The 20,595-nt window shown below is 30.8% G+C and overlaps 2 protein-coding genes and 1 long non-coding RNA gene across 5 annotated transcripts in view; 1 reads left to right on the forward strand and 2 right to left on the reverse strand.

Annotated features, from left to right (window-relative positions):
• LOC124954499 overlaps positions 1-2,361 on the reverse strand; it is a 3,026-nt gene extending 665 nt beyond the window's left edge. The window contains exons 1-4 of the mRNA XM_047507535.1: positions 2,344-2,361; positions 1,589-2,103; positions 552-856; positions 219-478 (exon numbers count right to left, since the gene is read on the reverse strand). Of these exons, the coding sequence (XP_047363491.1) occupies positions 219-478; positions 552-856; positions 1,589-2,103; positions 2,344-2,361 (1,098 nt within the window). The remainder of the gene's footprint in view (positions 1-218; positions 479-551; positions 857-1,588; positions 2,104-2,343) is intronic.
• Positions 2,017-20,595, reverse strand: part of LOC124954330 — a 34,997-nt gene continuing 16,418 nt past the window's right edge. The window contains exons 2-10 of one of the 3 annotated variants that reach the window (XR_007102518.1): positions 6,393-6,665; positions 5,702-5,965; positions 5,090-5,259; positions 4,655-4,726; positions 4,081-4,367; positions 3,226-3,387; positions 3,038-3,148; positions 2,669-2,864; positions 2,017-2,103 (exon numbers count right to left, since the gene is read on the reverse strand). Coding sequence is in view for 1 of the 3 variants with exons in the window: in XM_047507112.1 (XP_047363068.1) it covers positions 2,669-2,853; positions 3,038-3,148; positions 3,226-3,387; positions 4,081-4,367; positions 4,655-4,726; positions 5,090-5,259; positions 5,702-5,965; positions 6,393-6,665 (1,524 nt within the window). In the remaining 2 variants the exon portion in view is untranslated. The remainder of the gene's footprint in view (positions 2,104-2,668; positions 2,865-3,037; positions 3,149-3,225; positions 3,388-4,080; positions 4,368-4,654; positions 4,727-5,089; positions 5,260-5,701; positions 5,966-6,392; positions 6,666-20,595) is intronic. The other 2 variants (XM_047507112.1, XR_007102519.1) reach the window with 2 other exon arrangements.
• On the forward strand, positions 8,891-17,312 carry LOC124954331. The gene is made up of 3 exons (XR_007102520.1): positions 8,891-9,146; positions 16,787-17,026; positions 17,115-17,312. It is a non-coding gene; the product is annotated as an uncharacterized LOC124954331 (long non-coding RNA).

Here is a 20,595-nt window from a genome sequence, read left to right on the forward strand (position 1 = left end):
TATTTTCTTTAGAATTCCAATCAGATTTTTTAACAATTTTTTTTTTTAAATAATTGATCGACAACAATAATAACTGTTTTTTTTCGATAAAATGCAAATACTATACTATTGTTCATTGCTTACTTAGATATAAAATACCGACAATTACGATATTATTGGTTGGTGATCAATTCAATAATTAATACGAAGGAATTAGATAAAAAATTCAAAGCAATCACCCTGATTCGTAACGATCTATCGTTAAATTCCATATCCTGACTATTTCTACGACCACTGGGAGGATGTCTTTCCTCCTCGCTACTACTTTTACTTATCCACGTTTCTTCGTATGGTCGGTTCTTTAATCTCTTTGGCCATTCGTTTTCCGTTTTGAAATCATAAAGATCTCGCATTCGTTGGCTCAATTTGTTAGCTTTGTCAAGTGCATCAGATGCGTCGTTATTTTTCAAGCGATTTGGCGGAGTAATCTCCGATAAATCTAAAAGATCAAATTAAATAGTTTTATAAAAAGTATTAACAATGTAATATTTTTTTTGCAATAATTTCTATACCCGGTGTCGTATCATTTTCAGTATTTCGTTTGGACGGTACAGGCGACGCAAACTTTCGCAAAGGTGTCCATTTTGTTGCTTCAGTTTTGTTTTCCTTTGTACAAGATTCTTCGTTTTTTCGTGAACTCTCTTCCATTTGTGTTTTCTTATCTGGATTCATTCGAGGCGTTGGAAACGGCGATGGATTTTTCGCGAACGTTATCCATCTGGTTGCAGCATTTTTTGTAATTTCGTAAGAATTCGTGAATTTCGCGAATGTCGACGTATCACTGCGAAATCTGGCACTATTTATTTGTGGTATCCATCTGCAAAATTATAATTTCTCGATAAATATTCCTCACACGATTTTACATGATTTTACGATAGTATTTTTCATTGACAAATATTTACAAATTTATATATATATATCCTGCTAGATTCAATCAACGGAAACAATTTTTATCCGAAATATTTGTTTAAATAACGTGTGTATCGTAAATTGTAGAAATTTAAGAAACTCTGATGTATCAACGTGTATTTTGATGTAAATTTTGCCTACCATAAGGGGTTTACGTTAAAGTTAATTCAGACGTTTCAACGCTAGGTGCCTCTGAAGAGCTCCGCGATTGATCATTGACTAAAAAGGTAATGTAGGAATCTACTATATAATCGATCCTACAAATCTTTGTTTTAAAAATAGGATCTTGATCGATGAAATATAATAAGTCATATTTTAATTATCGATACGTGAAATTATTGAAGAAAATATTTTAAAGGACGATCGCTAGAATCGGTAAGGCTCTTCCATATCGAATATCGATACTGCCATTGTATCATTTATAAAAACAATTTTGTTTTATTTGATTAAAGTTATTGAAAATAAAAAATATTATATTTATAAAAATACATATATATTATTATAGTTATCGATATTTGTCGATAACTTTAATCAAATATAGAATATTAATATACATATAAAATATACAAAGAAAAAAATACATATAACACATATATTAAAAATATTAATGATTGAAATGAAATGAATTAATGATGACAACCTGGATGAAATTCTGATATCACCGCAGTCGGTATGTCTTCGTTCTTCGGTATATTTTTCTTTCTTGAATGTAGTGACGTCAGTACTTTGACTACGAGCAGCTACTTGTCTACCATAAAGCTTAGCTTTTTCTTCTTCTTCTTGCACTTCTTCTACTTTTTTTTCATTTGGCAAATTCCTTTTACGTTCGTCCACTTCCACCGAAGAAGTTTGTTGCCACTTTATCGAATCGCTCCTCACCGTATTAGAGTTACTCTCATATCGTCGTTTATCTTCGTCTTTCGAAACTTGTGCCGTTTTTTTCAAACTCGTTTGACCCCGAGAGACATTCTTTGCCAATGGTATCCATCTTGACGTATCTAGCTTACTGGTATCGGCAACGTCCGTATGTCTTCTTCCTTCGATTCTCCTTTCGGTATATTTTTTTAAGCAATCAACATCGGCACTTCGACTTCTCTGACTGCGCGGTGATCGAGATGGTCTTCGTTGACCGCTGCCCGTTGGGCCGGCCCTTTCCTAAAATCACCATTTTCATATTTATGATATTAAAATTTATTATATTAAAATTATTAATATTCAACGTATTAATTTACACTGATCGGAATATTCACATATATCGATCATGTATTTTACAAAATATTTATTATTAATTAATAAAAATTTTGACTTGAAAAATTGGTAAAAATAAGTACATGTGTTATTAATTTTCATTTATAGATTTCAAAAGAAACATTTATCAAATATTTCATGACTAACGATGTATAAGGTAGACATATAACTGTCCTATAGCATGGTATCTGAAAATACGATTTCGATGTAACACGTTACAAAGTGAACCATGTTATATGAGACTTGCATGTATATGTATATATAAATGCATGCAAGTCTCATATAACATGGTTCACTTCGTATATGTATGTATATATATATATATATATATATATATATATATAGCTATAATTTCATTTTGTATACATAACCTTTTAGATCTATGTATTAACTTTGTGATCTATCATAATGAATTTATGATACAAGTGATCTATCATAAAGAATTTAACTTCCAACTTATGTTACTTTTTACCTAAGTAAGATGAAGTCTCGCGTAGTCGGATATGTGCAAAATTCCGTGTTCGGCAGATGCGACGTGTAAACTAGCGCCGCAAGTTCTTGGATTTATCCAAGAATTATGCAATTCTGCTATTTGACTGCTGCATGCTGCTGCTGGATCTCCACTCGATGCAAGATAACCGCTCCAAAATTCGTTCCCTGTAAGTCGACTGCAATTAGGGATAAGAATTCGTTACTACGAATCTGTCGACAACGTTCGTTTCATATCAACGTTTCGATCGATTAAGAGAGACGGTAAAATTAAGAAGGAAAAGATAAAAAAGAAGAAGAAAAATGGCAAAAAAAAAAACAAAATAAAAATAAATTAAAAAAGAACAACAACCTGGTTGAGCGTTTCCGTCCCAAGCATAAGTTACGATCAGTAACTTGCTTGCATCCGTCGATCTCAATAATTTACTATGGGGTTCTCTCAGAGCAAAATGGATCTTGATATCTGAAGGATCATTAATTACGTTAATTACAAGCTCTCGATTCAGATCGGACGCGTGATAACAAAATCGATTAGCGAACCTCCAAGATAATCGCCGTTTCCTGTATTCCCACATTTCTGTTGTCTAAAGTAAGCGAACATCACGTCTGATACGTATTTCAATTTCTTGTTCATCTTTCTAATTGCTATCTCAAAGGTCTTTAAGAAATATATTTCTTGATCCTGTATTATCTTCCATGCTCCTGTAATTTTTAGAAATATATTATATACCTATATATTATATATATATATATATATTCTAATCATTTTAATATAATTCTCAAGTTAAACGTTTCATTTTTAATTTGAATCGTATAAGTTTACTCGCTAGGACAGTCAGACGTTACAATCATTTACGGAATAGATTGGTATACTAATACATATCAATTAATTTCGTATGTACACTCAACCTTGATTATACTCGCCGTTGAAGAAGATGGGTATTAATTTTGTCGATATTAATTATTTCATGGCGTTCACATATCATGTAACGTATTATATACAAATCTTTAATAAGTGTTTTAATAATTTTTATTAATAAGGTTTGATCGGTGCAATAATGATTTCATTATAAATAATAAAATTCTTGATCTTCGATATTTTACGTAATAAAATTTCTCTAATTAAAATTAAAAACAATATATGATAATAATAAAGTAATCTTTCGTTTTTTTTCTATGAATAATTCTCTCCAAAAACAATTTGAGAAGCTTTACGAGAAAGCTTTGTGTATATCAAGCTTTGTGAAGTCAAGAAAACTATTCATATAAAATCAAAATTTCGACTCGAAAGGTTGAGATTTTTTTTTCTTTTTGCTCTTTTTACAAAACTTTTCCATTCGGTTAAAAGTAAAATGATTAAAAGGCATAAATAAAAAGTTATGCTCGTTTACGTACCAAGACCGAATCCAACAACGTGAAGGAAAGCAGTGGTATTTTGTTTTTCGGCTCTAGTATTCGCTTCGAGAAGTATTATTTCAACAGATAAAAGAGTTCTTTTCATATAATTTTCAATGTCGAAAACCGTCTGACTCGTAAGCGATAGATATCTTTTATTGTCTTTAGATTTAATACGCTTTACCGTTTCCTCGTAAAGCGGATGATAGATTTCTCCATAAAAATTCGCCCATATTATTCTAAGCCCACGTTTTTCTTGTGTCATACCTTCGACGTTTGGACCGTATCTATATCAAGGAAAAGTAAAAGAGTAAAAATTTAAAAAAAAAAGTAAAAAACTTTGATATACATGAGATCATAAGTATCGTTGCTGATAATAAGTATTGTTATTGAAAAAGTTATTTTTTTTTTTTATTTAAACGCAGTCAATATATATCACGATTAAAAATCATTTTTATTATATATTCCAAGTCATTATATTCGAAGCATAGATAATTTTAAATTAAAATCAAAGTAAAGATAACGAAGAAAATAACATTTAAAAAGTATCGATATAATTCTCTTAATCTCTTACCCATTATCCATATTATTTTGTAAAGGAGTTATAAGTATATCCTGATATTCCATAACTCGTGGTTTTTCGAATCTGCATATAAAAAAGGCTATTAATAAACTGTTTTTTTAAACTGTTCTTTTTTTTCGACTGTTTTTTGAAACTGTTTATATATGTATATGAAAGAAAGGATAAAAAACAGAAAAAAAAAAAGGAAAACAAGTGCAGGAAGGGTATCGCTTTCGGCACTGTTTGTTCTAGTCTAGTTGTTCTAAAAAGTTGTACAACTTTTTTTATCCCTCGACGGAAGTGCGGGATGGTGAAAATAAAAAAAAGAAAGAAAGAAAAAAGGAAAAGAAAAGTATAGCCGTAATAAAAAGCGACACCTCTAGAGACTAATTTTTTACATGCGCACTTTCGTGATTAATTGTACGAGTTAGGTATATAAACGCGAACCTTGCTCCCACGACACCCATAATAACGCCTCTGGGCTGGACGGAGTCTGGATCACTTGTTACTACGCCCCTATTTTCTCGAGAACCGTCGTTGATGAATTCCGTGTGAGATGAAACTACGATCATTGACGACAATTTGATTTCGTCGTACGACAGGCACTTCGTCAGAACCTAGAGAACAACGATCGATTGCCATTAATTTCATTTCTAATTAATTCTTTGTTTGATTGTTTCTTTGTTTTTTTTTTTATTTTTCCATTTCATTTATCTACACGTATTTTGTTTGTATGAATTTTTATAAATTTTTAAAAGGGAGGCGATCGATGTAATAATGTAAAGGAAAAAAGAAAAGAAGAAAAGGAGAGGAAGATTGATTTATCGGTCAATCAATTTTTTGTAATTTAATTATATTTATTTATACAATTCGTAGAACGAATATATTTGATATTTAAATAGTAACTAAACAAGAAGAAAGGAAGAAAGAAAAAAAAGAAAAAAGAAAAGTTTTATCGAGGTCGAGTAAAATTTTCTCTTTTATCTTATTTATTTTTCTTTTCTTTCTTTTATTTTTATATTTTTATATTTTTATATTTTTATATTTGTGTGCACTCACCAGCGGCTCTTTCTCATAATCCGTTCCTACGCTCTCCCAACCATCAACACCGGTTTTTCCATCGATCAGCTTGTATCGATCGTCCGAGCCAAAGAAATTGACGGCCCTTTTTTCGAGAAGTCGTTGAATAAACTCTATAAGACCCATTTCTTTATAAAGGGCTCTCTCGATCGCACTACCATATTGACGTTTGTGCTTTAACCATCGTGCTATGAGTGGTAGCATGGCCTCATGGATCAATGGATACGCCGAATTAGCGTTTAACTGAAATAAGTTTTTTTTTTTTGTTCATGTAAGTAAAAAACGATTCAAAGAAGAAGGGAACTTTTTAATTGGAAGGTAAAGAGTTGTACAATCGATCGAATTAACGAAGAGAGCTTCTTTTTAATTCGTTCTACATTTATCTGAACTATTTACCGAACATTATATCAGCCGAGTTTAAGGAAATTAAATTATAAAGAAAAAAAAAAAAAAGAAAAAAAAAGAAAGAGAAAATAAATAAATAAACGCATGGAAAACAGTGAAATATATAAAAGTTAAAATATAGAGGAAAGTTTTAGATTCAAGTATTGTCTTAGATAATTGATAATACATGCGTATATTATTAAAAGAAAGAAAGATAAAAACATTGTGAATTTTAAAAGTATATTTTAATTGGATAATTTCTTTTTTCACTTCTATTAATACTAACCTCCAATATATCAGAACTGACACCTCTATCTCTCAATGTTGAACATCTAACGGTGTTTATTGGGAAATTGATAGGAAAGCTTGAGCTACGCTTGATGATATCCGTTATGGTAGTCTGAGGTGGAATCGAAACGTCGAGGCAATTCTTAAGGAGATCCTTCGTGTCGTCATCGAAAGGTACACCATTGGGTGCACCTAATGTGTTTTCCCATGAGATTTCTGGTGGTTCTCTCGTCAAAGCTTGCTGACGAGTTTCCTCGACTCGTCGGTGACTCTATTGAGTTTAGTTTCGAACATAAAATATCAAATATTTCGATCTAGCCATATATATATATATAAATTATTTTTGATCTATAAAGTATGAATTCGTTTTATTAATTAGATTTTTCGAAATTTACTTGAAATATTCATTACAAAATTAAAATGAAAATTTTTAATCGACGTATTAATATATAACTTTCAAAATAAACATTTTCATCTTTGACTTTATTTTCATCTTTGAATTTTTATCAAAAGTTATTCGGCATTCGTTGAATAATCAGTCCGTTAAAAAATAAATGAGTATTTCACTTTTTAATTATAAAACATCGAGCATCGTTTTAAAACATCTCTCTGAACTCTTGTACGTTTCTTAATTTTTCTTTTTATTTTTTTTTTTTATTACGTATTTATATTTTTTCAACGAAACGCTTAGTTTAATAATACGAGAGAGAGAGAGAGAGAGAGAGAGAGAGAGAGAGAGAGAGAGAGAAAAGATCTTTCAAAAGTTTGAACTTTAATTACAGGATTCTTTCGTTTTTATTTTTTTTCCTCTCCCATCCCATTCGAAAGAATTTATCAGAAGGTTGGAAATGTAGTTTAAATCCTACTGAGGCGGATTCTAGATTTATCGTCGTAGTCGTAATCGTCGTCGTCGTCGTCGTCTCTCTACGCGCATTTTCGATTATTATTATTATTATTATTATATACCCTGAAAATCTTTCCCCCTGCAGCGTCAGACATCGTAGCGTTTCGAGATAAGAAGAGAGAAAAAGAGAAAGAGAGAGAGAAAGAGAAAAAGAAAGAGAGAGAGAGAGAGAGAGAGAGAGAGAGAGAGAGGGAGAGAGAGAAAATTCGTGCAGGGTGAAAGCGACACAAAACTTTGTACCGAGTACTTAAGAAATACTGAAGAAGTACGTCAAACTCGAATAAGAATGAGAACGAATTTATTTTCTTCTTTTCTCTTTCTTCCTCACTTCTTCTTTTTTTTTTTTTTTCTTTATCATAACTTTTTCTATCCTATATTTCGAAATTAAATTTTGTTTTTTTTTTTTATTCTATTTTTTGTTATCGTTACTGATCCCATTTATTATTACCCGTAAATTTATTTTGAAGAATAATATGTCCAAACAAACGACGTTATTACATTTCAATTGAAATTTAATTTTGTTTCTACTAAAAATGTTTTATCCAATTGTTAATATAGATGTCCTATTGCTAATTGATGTTATCAATGCGTATATCTATAGAATTGAAAATATCAGTAAAATCAAATAACTGAAATACTGTTTATTTGAATCAATGAAATTCGTTTGAAACATCCACCATTCCATTCTACATTGTTTTACTTTAATAGCAAACATACTATTCGAGTTCGCGTACTTAAAATTAATCTCAGTTGAAACAGAGAACTGAATTTGATGGATTATATATCCATATATATTATTTATACGGAGAATAATGTTTCGACTAAGCTCGGAACTATAAGACTCTTATCTTGTTTTTTTTTATTACTTTTCTTTTCTTTTTTTCTTTTTTTTTTTTTTTATATAATTTTTTATATCATCTAAGATAATATAAAAGTCATGGGGTGTACAAGGTAAATATTCAGAGCTCTTTATATCTGAAGCAATACATCATGGATCAAAAGAGTATTATCAGAGTGGAAGTATCATTTTTACTAGTACGTGTAACATAATACCGAACGACGCTCCGAAAAAGATTTTGTAATCCGGTATGTTTTTCTCGAATGGTTCCAAATTTGTAGGACACTCTGTATCTATTTTTTGTCACTATTTTTATGGTATATATTACTGTTGTATAAAAAATAAAGAAAAAAAAGAAGAAAAAAAGAATAAAAAGAAAAAGATTATTTCAGTTATCCGACCAAATCTCAGGGGTAAAATGAAAAATTCTACATTCTCGTTCACATCCATTCCTTTTCATCAAAGCAAAGATTTTTGTTAGGATTCCTTGAAAAAGATGAGCATGAGGGATTTCCTAGAGTAATTTACTTTATAATGTTTCACAAGAAAATGACATTATTGATCGAGCAAAATGGGTTTCTTTTTGTTTTTTGTGGATACTTTGTGATCTTAAGATTTTTGTCTCTTTAAAGATTGGTAAGTGATGCGCGAACTTATATGTGTGTGAGCGTGTGTGTTTGCGTGCGGGAGCGTATTTGTCAGGCTTCTTCGACAGAATAGCTTTATTCGCTACTATCACAAAGTAACAGTAGCTTTACAGTCGAGTTCGTAGATCTTAGATATTGGAACGTCGAAGAAGATAGGTCGTATCGGTTCGCTAGTCGTAAGAACCAAACTCGTTTGTTAGTTAATGTGCAGTCTTCCGTGTATATTTCCCAAATATGATACAACTTAGAATTTATCTGATTTGTTTCAAAATTTTATAAAACAAATATTGTTATCTTTGAATTTGATTTGCTTTTATCACAATAATTGTTTCTGGAATTTCAAACACGCACACGACAATATTGGTGAGTCTTCGAAGTATTCCTATAATTATGATTATCTTTTCTTTTTCAATTATCTATAAATCCTATAATTATGATTATCCTTTATTATTCGATTTTAAGGAAGATCTTTATTATCAATATTATCTCTATTGTTGTTTCGTTCGATTTATTTAATCTTCGATTTAATAATTATATGATTGGCCGACTGGATATATTCAATTTATTCCATAAAAATCTGTCTTTTTGTTACAAGAAATTTTCCTATTGGCTCTCCATGATAATATTAAACGACCAGAAAATGTTCCATTCTTCTTTCCCTGTACGCTTTAAATAAATTGCCTCGAACAAAGCCACGATAAAGGTGGAAAAGTCTTTGAATCTGTTTCTTCGTGGTTATGCAAAGTATGGTCGGTCATCGATATTCCTTTTCGCAAGATCAAAGGTAGCTGTCGATGTTAGATTCACGAGCAAACACGGGAGTGTATTGTGAAATTTCGTTTTATATATATACACACACATATATATATATATATATATATATATATATATATATATGTACATGTATACAGAGTATATCCTAATATTAAAAAAATTATTTTGCTTCAACAAAGTATATATATATAAAAAGAATATGGTTAAAAAATTCGATTAATATTTGTTATTTTTGAAAAGAAAAGATCGGAATATCACAATTTGAGATTCATATTAAAACTTGGAATAATTTACTTGTGCAATTTTCATGAGGAATAGTTGGTGATTGCTAAAATAACAAAACTGAATGCATCTCGGAAACAATGTCGGACGTGACGAAAGTTAATATAAGAAAGTTTAAAAAATTTTTCTATTCATAATACGTTGGAATAATATGACATGCCCTTATACATCAGAGTATAATATATTCGTTTCAGTATCTTCTCATTACATTTTCTCTTTAGAAAGAAAAAGTAATATAAGAATGAAAAGATACGATCACAAATAATATTATATTATTATTATTATTATTATTATTATTATTATTATTATTATTATTATTATTATTGTTATTATTATTATTAGTATTATTATTCTTTGACTTTGTTATACTTTGAGAAAATAATTGGAAACTGAACGAAGAGCGAAAGGCTATAAAGTATTAATTAGCAACGATATATAATTACGAGCGCCTGTTTCTCATTTGTGAGAAAGTTAAAAGCTTGGAAAAAGATTAAAGAAAAAGAAAAAGAAAAAGAAAAAGAAAAAGAAAAAGATATAAAATAGAAACGCAGTAATACAGGAAGTATCTTTTGAAAGATTTCTCGTGTTGTTACTTATTGTTAGTTCATTCGTTTCATTTTGTTCGTTTCATTCGGCTCGTTTCTTTATCGTTAGCATCGATTGATTATTTTATTACATACGATAGATGGATATGTATTATATACGTACGTATATACATATGTACATACTTTCAACGCGCCAAAACTGATCAACTCGAAACGAATTTGTATCGGGTCGATTATTCCCATCGCGCGCTATTTACCGCGCGTTTGCACGTGCTAGAGAGTTGATCATTAATGTACGCCTGACCCACCATCATCTTTTCCACTTATTGCACTTACATATACCTTCATTTACGTGCATACGCACATGTGCGTGTTAATACATTTAAAGAGAAGCATATTTGATTCGTAAGTAACCTTCGTTTGCACGAATTAAAAAGTATTACCGTAAAAACTTTTCGTTTTTATTTTCTCTTTTTTTTTCTTCTTCTTTTTTTTTTCTTTTTTTTTTTTTAACTTATCACACACATTTCATATAATATGTTAAACATTATAAAGAACTTTTTAAACGATTCGTTTGATATCGCAATTGATTTTGATCCCATTTCGAACGTATGCCCCGAACGAAATCTCGTCGATTGAACGACAAAAAGATCATAAATGGTATCGATCGGGTCATTCATATTGCGGACTCATTAAAAAATGAACGTGACACGCTCGTACGCTCATACGCATTATAAATTTACCGCCAAATTCGTCTTTCATTGAAGAATTTCGCGATGATTGTAGTGCATGTCACGGTCAGAAGATGGCACTTACAGTGCCGTGGATATGCCGGATCGATATAAGAGAGGCTTCAATAAATAAACGCCGAAAATCGAACGGCATGATTTTTTCCGCTGCAAAGGATCCTACTTTTTCTTTTTCTTATCGTTACTTTTCTTTTTTTCTTATCGTTTTTTTTTTTTTTTTTTTTTTTTTTTTTTAATATTTTTTTTGCTATTTTCTCTCTATCTCTCTGACAAAAGAAAATATAGTTTATTTATTTATTTAGTTATTTATAATCCTCGACGTAGAAGCATAGTCAATGGGAGGGGGAAGGGTGAGGAGAGCTTTTTAAAACATGGGAATAAAGTTTCTATCGAGGAGAATCAGTGGACTTTGGATTACCCACTCTTTGCCAATGATACTCTTTTCGTTGGAGAAAAAGGATCAACGTGCATTAGTTCGTTTAATCTCTCTATTTTGCGACGGAGACGACGACGACGAGAACGAGGACAACGATAAGGACAACTAGGACGACGAAGACGATAACGAGGACGACGAATTCACGGATGTAGAAAATTTCAAGCAATTTTCTTAAGTATCACACGGAAAAGGTCATTTTCTTTCTCTCCTTTCTTTTCATTTTTTCATTCACATATTCGTATTCATTTATGTCGTTTTCTTTTTTTCTTTTTCTTTTTCTTTTTCTTTTTCTCTATCCTTTTCAGCATCGTTCGAGTATCATTGCTCGATGGAAACCACGAGAAGGTGGTGGGTTTGCTTCCATCAGGAGGGGATAGGGAAAGGAGTAAAAAAGAAGATTGGAGTATAAGGTATTAAGGTGGAAAAGGGAGAAACAAAGGGAAAGGGATAAGCTTGAACGACGTTGAACGGTGATGGGAAAATGTCACGATTCTTGAAGATTTTTCTCTTGCGTCTGAGCTTCGAATCGTTTTATGCATATCCTACGGAAAAGAGCATATACTTTTTGGTGGAAAAGAAGGGGACGGGGGAAGGAAGGGACGGGAAATGGAAGAGAAAACCTATAAAACGTCGAGAGGATTTCACGGTCGGCTGAAGTAACCGATAGAACGTCGATCGTTTCGAATATTTAAACAATTTCCATTTATTGACATCCAACGATTTAATTTTGCTTATTTATTATTTAATCGATCGATTGATTTATATGCATTCAATATTAAGATCAATCCGTATCGATAGTTTTCTTTTGTCGTCATCGTCGATCGAAATATCTTTTTCTTTCTTTTTTATTTATTTATTTTCCTTTTTCTTTTTTTTTTTTTTTTTTTTTTTTTTTTTTTTTTTTTTTTTTATTAAATCTCTTTCATATCAAAGTTCGAATAGAAAGGTCACGGTGTGTATCTTGAAGTAATGATGTCGAATGAAAATGAGAATAATGATAAAAATAAAAACAACAGCACTATCATCGCCAACCAAAATAATAACAGTAGATAGATACCAGTTGAACACACATCAAGGGAAGCCTTTAATTAGAGATACTGTTTTCGTGCGATTCAATTATCCGTATTAGTTATCTCCGTACACTAACTTTCACAAACTAGCGTATGTGGAATATCAGGCTTGGTGTATTTCTAAAGCGACACTAATTAAAGCACGGTATTCGCTATCGTATGGACGAACACCAACGTCAACTGTAATAGGAAAGAGAGATGAAATATCGTTTGACTTTCATTCAAGAGAGCTCATATAATATTTTATATTACGTGTATTCGATCAAGAATTTAAGCGATCATTCGATTGAATCCGATCGTCGATTTTTGTACGGCGATTTAATTAATCTTTCATGTTGGTTTTCTTTTATTCTTTTTCACTACCACTTTTCTTTTCTTTTTCCCTTTGGTTCCCTTTTAATTAACGAACAAACGTATATATATATATATATATATATATTAGAATTATATATATATATATGTAGAACGATTTATATCGTACATCTAATTCTCACGTATCAATCGTATTAATCAATCGTTAGATTGAATATTATTATAAGAAAATATTAAAATATTAATTAACGCGTTATCGCATTGCAACAAGCTAATCCAATGATTATCCCTTTACGATATCATAGTTAGTTACTTCCATCTAGATTACTCGCTAATAAATAAGTTAGTCGTGTCGTACTAGAGCATGATCACCCCGTATGTAGATAGATATCTATATACCTATATGTATATGTCTATAGGGAGTGTAACAAAAACAGTGAATCGACTATACGAGGATCGATTCTATTCATTGAAACCTCAACGGTAACGTCGATGCTTTCGGATAAAATTTATTGCAAACGCGTTCTCCGAGTGACGATAGCCATATTGAATTACATCGGACGATATTGCGTTACTGTCGTGATCATTATTTCAACAAGATCGAATTTATCGTTACGGTTAATTCGAAATAACCATCGAAAAGACAATTGCCAGTGGACATTTTCTTCTCTTTCTTTTACTTTTCTTTCTTTCTTTTTTTCCTTTTTTCTTGAATTCTTTCATTAAGGCAAGACAAATTAGGAATATAGTATACCATCTTTGTTACACCCTGTAGAAGGAAAACGTGACTTCCGGAGGAAGTTCCTTGGCACGATAAACCCTGAAGCCTCGTGTAAATTATCAGCTAAATTCTACACGACAGTAGAAACTATTCTATTTTGTGGCGAGAGAATGGAAAGGAAGAGCGAGAGAGAGAGAGAGAGAGAGAGAGAGAGAGAGAGAGAGAGAGAAAGAGAGAGAGAGAGAGAGAGAGAGAGAGTGAGTGAGTGAGAGAGAAAGAGAGAGAATAAAAATTCGTATTAAGAATTTTTCTTTCTCTCTTCTTCCATTTTTTCTATTTGATTCGATTCGATTTGATTTCTTTTGTCTCTTAAACGACATTTTTTCTTCCTTTTTTCCTTTAATCTCATCGCCATCGTTTTCTAAAATTTATCTAACCACAAGCAACTAATCCCTCTCTCTTCTTCTCTCTTTTTCGATTCCTCTTACTACTACGTAGTCTCTGTAAGAGGCTGAGATAGGTCCGGGGAGGGGAAGTATGGATATACCTCCAGCGACTAAAGTCGATCGATCGGCGTGTACCCATTCGTTACAGGTAATGGAGGCAACACAATTATCAGGAAATCCAGTTAGCAGGTAGCTTTCGATCTCATTAAACTGAAGCAACGTTCGTATTGACGTGGCTTGGAAGAAGGCATTATCGGACATTAACGGAACGTTAACGTCTTCTTATGTGACGAGTCATAATGACTCTTTTATACAGTATTGTTCTTTCGAATTACACTCGCGATCGATTATATCCTCTTTCACTAGAGAAAACTACGGGTAGAGGATATATATATATATATATATATATATAGATGGATAGTGAGGTCAAAGTTCAGCCATTTTGGTGGAACGTCTGACAAGGATTAAAATAATCGATTAAAACCACTCATCGTTTCTCTCTTTCTTTTTCTATTTCTCTTTTCCTTTTTTTTATTCTTTTTCTTTTATTTTATAACGTTCACCATTTTTTCTTTGTAAAGGACGATGAAAGTAGGGGAGTGGCGTGGGGAAGATGGTAGCTAATTTCCATCGTTCGTAACGTTTCCCGCGCTAATTATTATTTCAAGTAGAAGGAGTTAGTGTAGCGAAGGCTCAGTCGTAAACTATATTATGCTTGTGATAGTTTATCGTGCCAAGGTAAATTACACTTCGTCTTCCTTCCGGAATATGTATGTATGTATATGTGTGTGTACGTGTGTGTGTTTGTGTGTGCACGTATTTATGTGTATATATATATATATCTACACAATCCATACATGTTATATATTTATACGTATGTATAAGTGTGTATATATATATATATATATATATATATATATATATATAAAAGTGTATATAAATAATAATTATTAATAATAAAAGAAGTAATGGAAGAACTCCCAAGTTTTAGCGAGTTTTGTGTTTACTGGTAAATTAATCGTTTCTAAGTCGTGTATTATTTAATGTTTGTAACTTTGTTAATAAACGTTCCTAAAGTTATATAAAACTTTGTATACATTCTGTAATGAGAAAATAAAACAATATGCACGTTAATTCGTTTATATAGTATATATGAATTATATTTAAAATATGTGTAATAAATTTTTGATTAATTTTAATCAAAAGTGATCTGAGTTTCTTTAGGATCTTAACAAATATATATTTATCATTTTATATACTTCATGTAAATATACACACATATATAGATATAATATTATTATTAATGATTGAGTTCGCACTTCGATCGACGACTAAGACAACACCAAGAAATTCATATAAGAGTTGGAGATAGATAGATAGAGAGAGAAAGAGAGAGGGAGAGAGGGAGTATTGTTATTTCCGTCGGTTGACAACGGAAGTGAGCTAATCGTATAGTTCAGTTTAGTTTCGAATCGATCGATCGATCGATAGATCGTTAAGTTAGTTAAGTGAGGAGACCACAGTGAACTCTAGATTTGGAGGATCCATTTCTATAGGATATATGTCTTATATTTTCTTAAATCTGGTCGTGTTCCTCTCGACGATATTTAATATTCGATTTGCTTACCATTTCATCGAATTTGCCCAGAATCGGGAATGTTAAAATCTAATGGATCCAGATCACACGCGCATACACGCACATATATATACGTGTAGGATGTTGCTCCATGCCGAGGAATATTTTTTTTTTTTTTTTTTTTTTTTTTTTTATTCATTTCTTTTTCATTTGTTAGATATTACTTTTTGCTTTCACTACTTTTATTTAATTGTCTAAACAATGATATCTAAAAATATGTGTGTCTACGAAATTATTCTTTGAGAAAAAAGCAGGATACTTCGCATAAGCATGAATGTAATAAGCGATTGAAAGAAAAAGAAAAAAAAAGAAGAAGAAAAAGAAAAAGTTTTTTATTTGTATTAGATTTTGTTAATAATAACAATCATTAATTGCTAAGTACAGGCCACCAAGCAAAAGAATTCAATGCAAAAGCTTTAAAAAAAGAAATATATATATATATATATATATATATATATATATATATATATATATATCTTTCTTTGGTATATCACCACGAGCATACGAACGCATGCACACATGCATAAATATATTAGGTATATATAGATAGATAGAGATAGATTTGTTTTTCTCTTTGATATTTTCTCTAGCGTATTAAGCCGCGAAGAGGGCGCATTTTCGAAATGGGATGCTGCCATGTAAAGAATCGTTTCGGCATGTATGTACGTAAATCTCTTCATTCGAAAATGTTGAACAAGAACCTTCGTGATATATTTCATGAAGGCCAACAGATAGATTTTCTTCTTTTTCACAAAACCTGCAAACGATGAGAAATTTGATTAGAAATTATACATTATCAATTTGATCATTTTTTAATGAGTTTTCACTCTCTCTCTCTTTCTCTCTCTTATTTTTTACTGAATTATTGATAAATAAAAGTAGAGAAGTGCTGTCGAAAAAAGAGAAAGAAAAAACAAAGAGAAAAAAAAAGAAGGTAATACAAGTAGAAGTAGAAGGTTCGAAAAAGAACATTAGCGAAGTTTTTACAGTGTATCGTTAGCCACTAATTTAATTTTCTATTATTCTTTTCAGAGGAGCCTTTCGACGATACCTTCGCCTTGAAGTAGTTTCCTTCGCCGAGAAAATGACCATCCCATTAATTAAATTCTTTTCTACTATAAATTCGATTTTTCGTTGAAACAACCATAATCGCCGAAGTCCAACGATGATGATGACGACGATGAAGAAAGTAATTTTCTTATTTTGGTGATACAGGATCGCAGGAGCGTATATTAGATGGATTTTCAGTGAGAGATCGTCGATCATATATACGTACGTAATATTATATATCTACCTATCTATATCTACTATATACATATATATATATATATATATATATACATATATATATTATCCGTAGCTCTTTTCAACGATGAGTCTCCAAGGATCGAAAGTAACGAAAGCTTCAGATAAGTTCGTCTTTTCGAGTCGATTTAAAGGATCTGTCAGGTTCTAGCGTTAATAATAAAGAGTAAAAGGATGATAAAAGCGAGGGGAAAGAGGAATTGAAGGGAAGAGATTTATCTTCGTATTATATATATATATATATATATATATATATATATATATATATATATATATAAAATATATACAAGGGTGTCTTCGTTTGCAATCGATCAATATCTATAATGATCACACACGATGATGTACCTAACTCTTTGACAAATTTTTATTTAAATTATTGTGAACTCTTTCATTGAAATATTTACATAATTAATAATAAAATACATTAATTAATACCAACAACTAAGAAGATCTCTATCCAAATATATAAAAATATACAAGGTGTCTTTTTTTCAATCGATCATCTAATATGTCAAATGAAGATGTATGTACTTAAGTCTAAGATACATGTTTTTACAAATTATACTAATATCACGACTGATATTTTTTTTCATTGAAATATTAATTAATAACCTCTAAATATATCTCTCTTCATTATATTTAATAAGAGAAAAAGAAAGAACTCATTGATAAAAATTCATTCATTTTCTTTTTACTTTTCCAATAGATTATAGATTTCTTTGCACTTATCTTTATCTTTATCTTTATCTGTATACACATATAACGTCACATAGATAGTTTATTCTAAGAAAATTTGAAAAATACTAAGTCGTAAAGACTATTAATAGTCGACGCTGATTGGAGCAAGGACGTCATGTTCCTTTGACGATAGCCGAGCATGAAATCCGTTAAGTAGCGGAAAATGTGTCTATTCACCCTAGCAAGAGATACTCTCTCTCTCTCTTTCTCTCTCTCTCTCTTACACACACACACACATCTTTATATATATATATATATATATATATATATATACATATACATATACATGCTTTCGATCCCTTCACACATGTACATATACATACGTACATACATACATACATATATATATATATATATATATATATATATATATATGTATGTGTGTATGTGCGTGTGTGTATATATATATATATATATATATATATATATATATATATCTTTCTCTCCCATGGCTGGCACCTGCCTCGCAACGCAAAGTTGACGTCGTTTTTCTGTTTACCGATTTTGCCACCTCAACGACAGGGGTTGTGCGCGTTCGATTAAAGTGGCGATCACGTAAAATGCGATGATAGTCGATATACAGTAGCCCAGCTCGATCAGTTACTATACCATCACTATATATTTTCTTCTATGACAAAGATTATAGTTCTATATAAGGTGTCTTAGAATTACAACAACGATATTTATTTAACTGACGAATAATTAAAAATCGTTAATAAATTTATCTAGATTAAAATGTCTAAAAATAATGAAAATTGTTCCTTCTTAATAATAAATTACTTATTAATAACATAATTAATTACTATTTATTAATAATAAGTTCATTTACTTATTCTGTTCATATATAAATTATATTATATAATTATAAGTTCATATAGTTATTATGGAAAATTTAGAACGTGGCTATTTCTTTTTTTTTATTATTTTTTTTTTTTTATTCAAGTTTTCTCTTCTTTTATTTTATTCCTTTTAAAACGATTAATTTTTATCTTTGGGAATAATTCTTGGACATTGGTTTCTATTGGATCACGTAGATTTTCAAATGATTTTTGATGCTGAATCCAATTCAAATTTGTCTTTATTCTTTCTATTTCTATTTCACATTTTTCGATAAGCGATTTCTTTAATCAACACAAAAAAAGATCCTTACCGAGGAATTTCTAATCTAATACTTGCGGTGATAAATTTTCGATGGAGTACTATCTTGTCTTTGGTGTCTGTGTAAATGATAAGAGAAAAAGAGAGATAGAAAGGAGAATCGACGGAATCTCTTTAAAATTAATCGGATGGATATCGATTTTTCAACGCGTATCCTATCGATAAGAATCCATATCTTCTTCTAGTCTATACGTTTTTCAAAACGGGGGTATAAAATGGAAGGTGAGGAGAAAAAGGATAGGAGGAAAAGGAAAAATAAAAAAAAGGGGAAAAAAATTGAAGGGAAGAAAAATTGACTCCATTTTCCTATCCTGTATATTTTCTTTTTCAATTTATATATATGTATATATGTGTATATATATATATATATATATATATATATATATATTCTCTTTCTTTTTTATTCTAACTGGAAAATACATTGTCACAGGATAGCCGGTCAGTTCTTTTTATCTATCCCACTGAGCTTTCAATGCGATTGGGATCTATGTACTTTGCATCTGATCTCACTAAGAGAAGAAGAGAAAGAGAGAGAGAGAGAGAGAGAGAGAGAGAGAGAGAGAGAACCTTTACAGTTCTCTGAAAAGCAGGAACGTTCTCTGAATACCATGAACCTTTGGGTTGAAACGAATAGGCATGTATTCTCGCCTACGTTTCTCTATGCGCTACCTTTAAACCGTGTAATCGTCAATAGTATATGTGTGTTTGTATGTATGTGTTTGAATGCGTATTCGAGTATATATATGTATATAGAATAGTCTCTTATGTTTGAATCGATTCAAGAAAATATATTATCGAATAAATTACCAATAGTTAGGAATATTTCATACAAAAGTCAAATGATATTCAAAGATGAATGCTTCAGGTATAGACTCGCGTTTCGTTTTACCGTGAAAAATTATTTTTTCCTTTTCTTTCTTCTTTTTTTCTCTCTTTTATTTTTTTTAAATACAACTGGCCTTTGACCTACATTCTATAATTTACGAAGTAAATAAATTATGTATTTAGATATTTATGTGTAAGATTGCGTGAATAGAGAGAAAGAGAGAGAGAGAGAGAGAGAGAGAGAGAGAGAGAGAGAGAATCAATCAATTTCGTGCACTTATTTCCCTCTTTAATGTATTTGACCGCCTCGTTATCAAATCATTTGGCAATTAGGGACATCGAAATCACGAGTGCATCGAAGCATCGAACGAAACGTGAGAATTACGAAATCGTTATTTGCCATTGCGACGAGGTCGCACTCACCAATCTTCGGAGCATTTCGATTATTCGTTCATTTTGGGAAATTGGAAAGATTCTATTTGAGAGGAAATACATACATACAAGATCTATTATCGATCGTTAGAAGAAAATATACTATTTTACGTTTTTTTTTTCCTGCCAGGAAATTCGTATCATTTTTCTAAATTATCTTTTTTTTTTCTTCGAACTTTTCTTCAATTTTCTTTCGTTTTCCTTTTTTTGTTTCTTTTGTCTTTTCGTTGTGCATTCTTTATCTTTATTTTCTTTTTCATCTTTTCTCTCGTTTAACATTCTTCCGTGAAAGAAATGCAAGACGCAGTCTCATGTCTCTCGCATCGCTGAGCAAATTTATATTACGTACGGCGAGGTTTGGATATTATCGGAATAGAATAGAA

The sequence above is a fragment of the Vespa velutina genome, chromosome 15 (genome assembly GCF_912470025.1).
Source record: "Vespa velutina chromosome 15, iVesVel2.1, whole genome shotgun sequence".
NCBI classification, from domain to species: domain Eukaryota; kingdom Metazoa; phylum Arthropoda; class Insecta; order Hymenoptera; family Vespidae; genus Vespa; species Vespa velutina.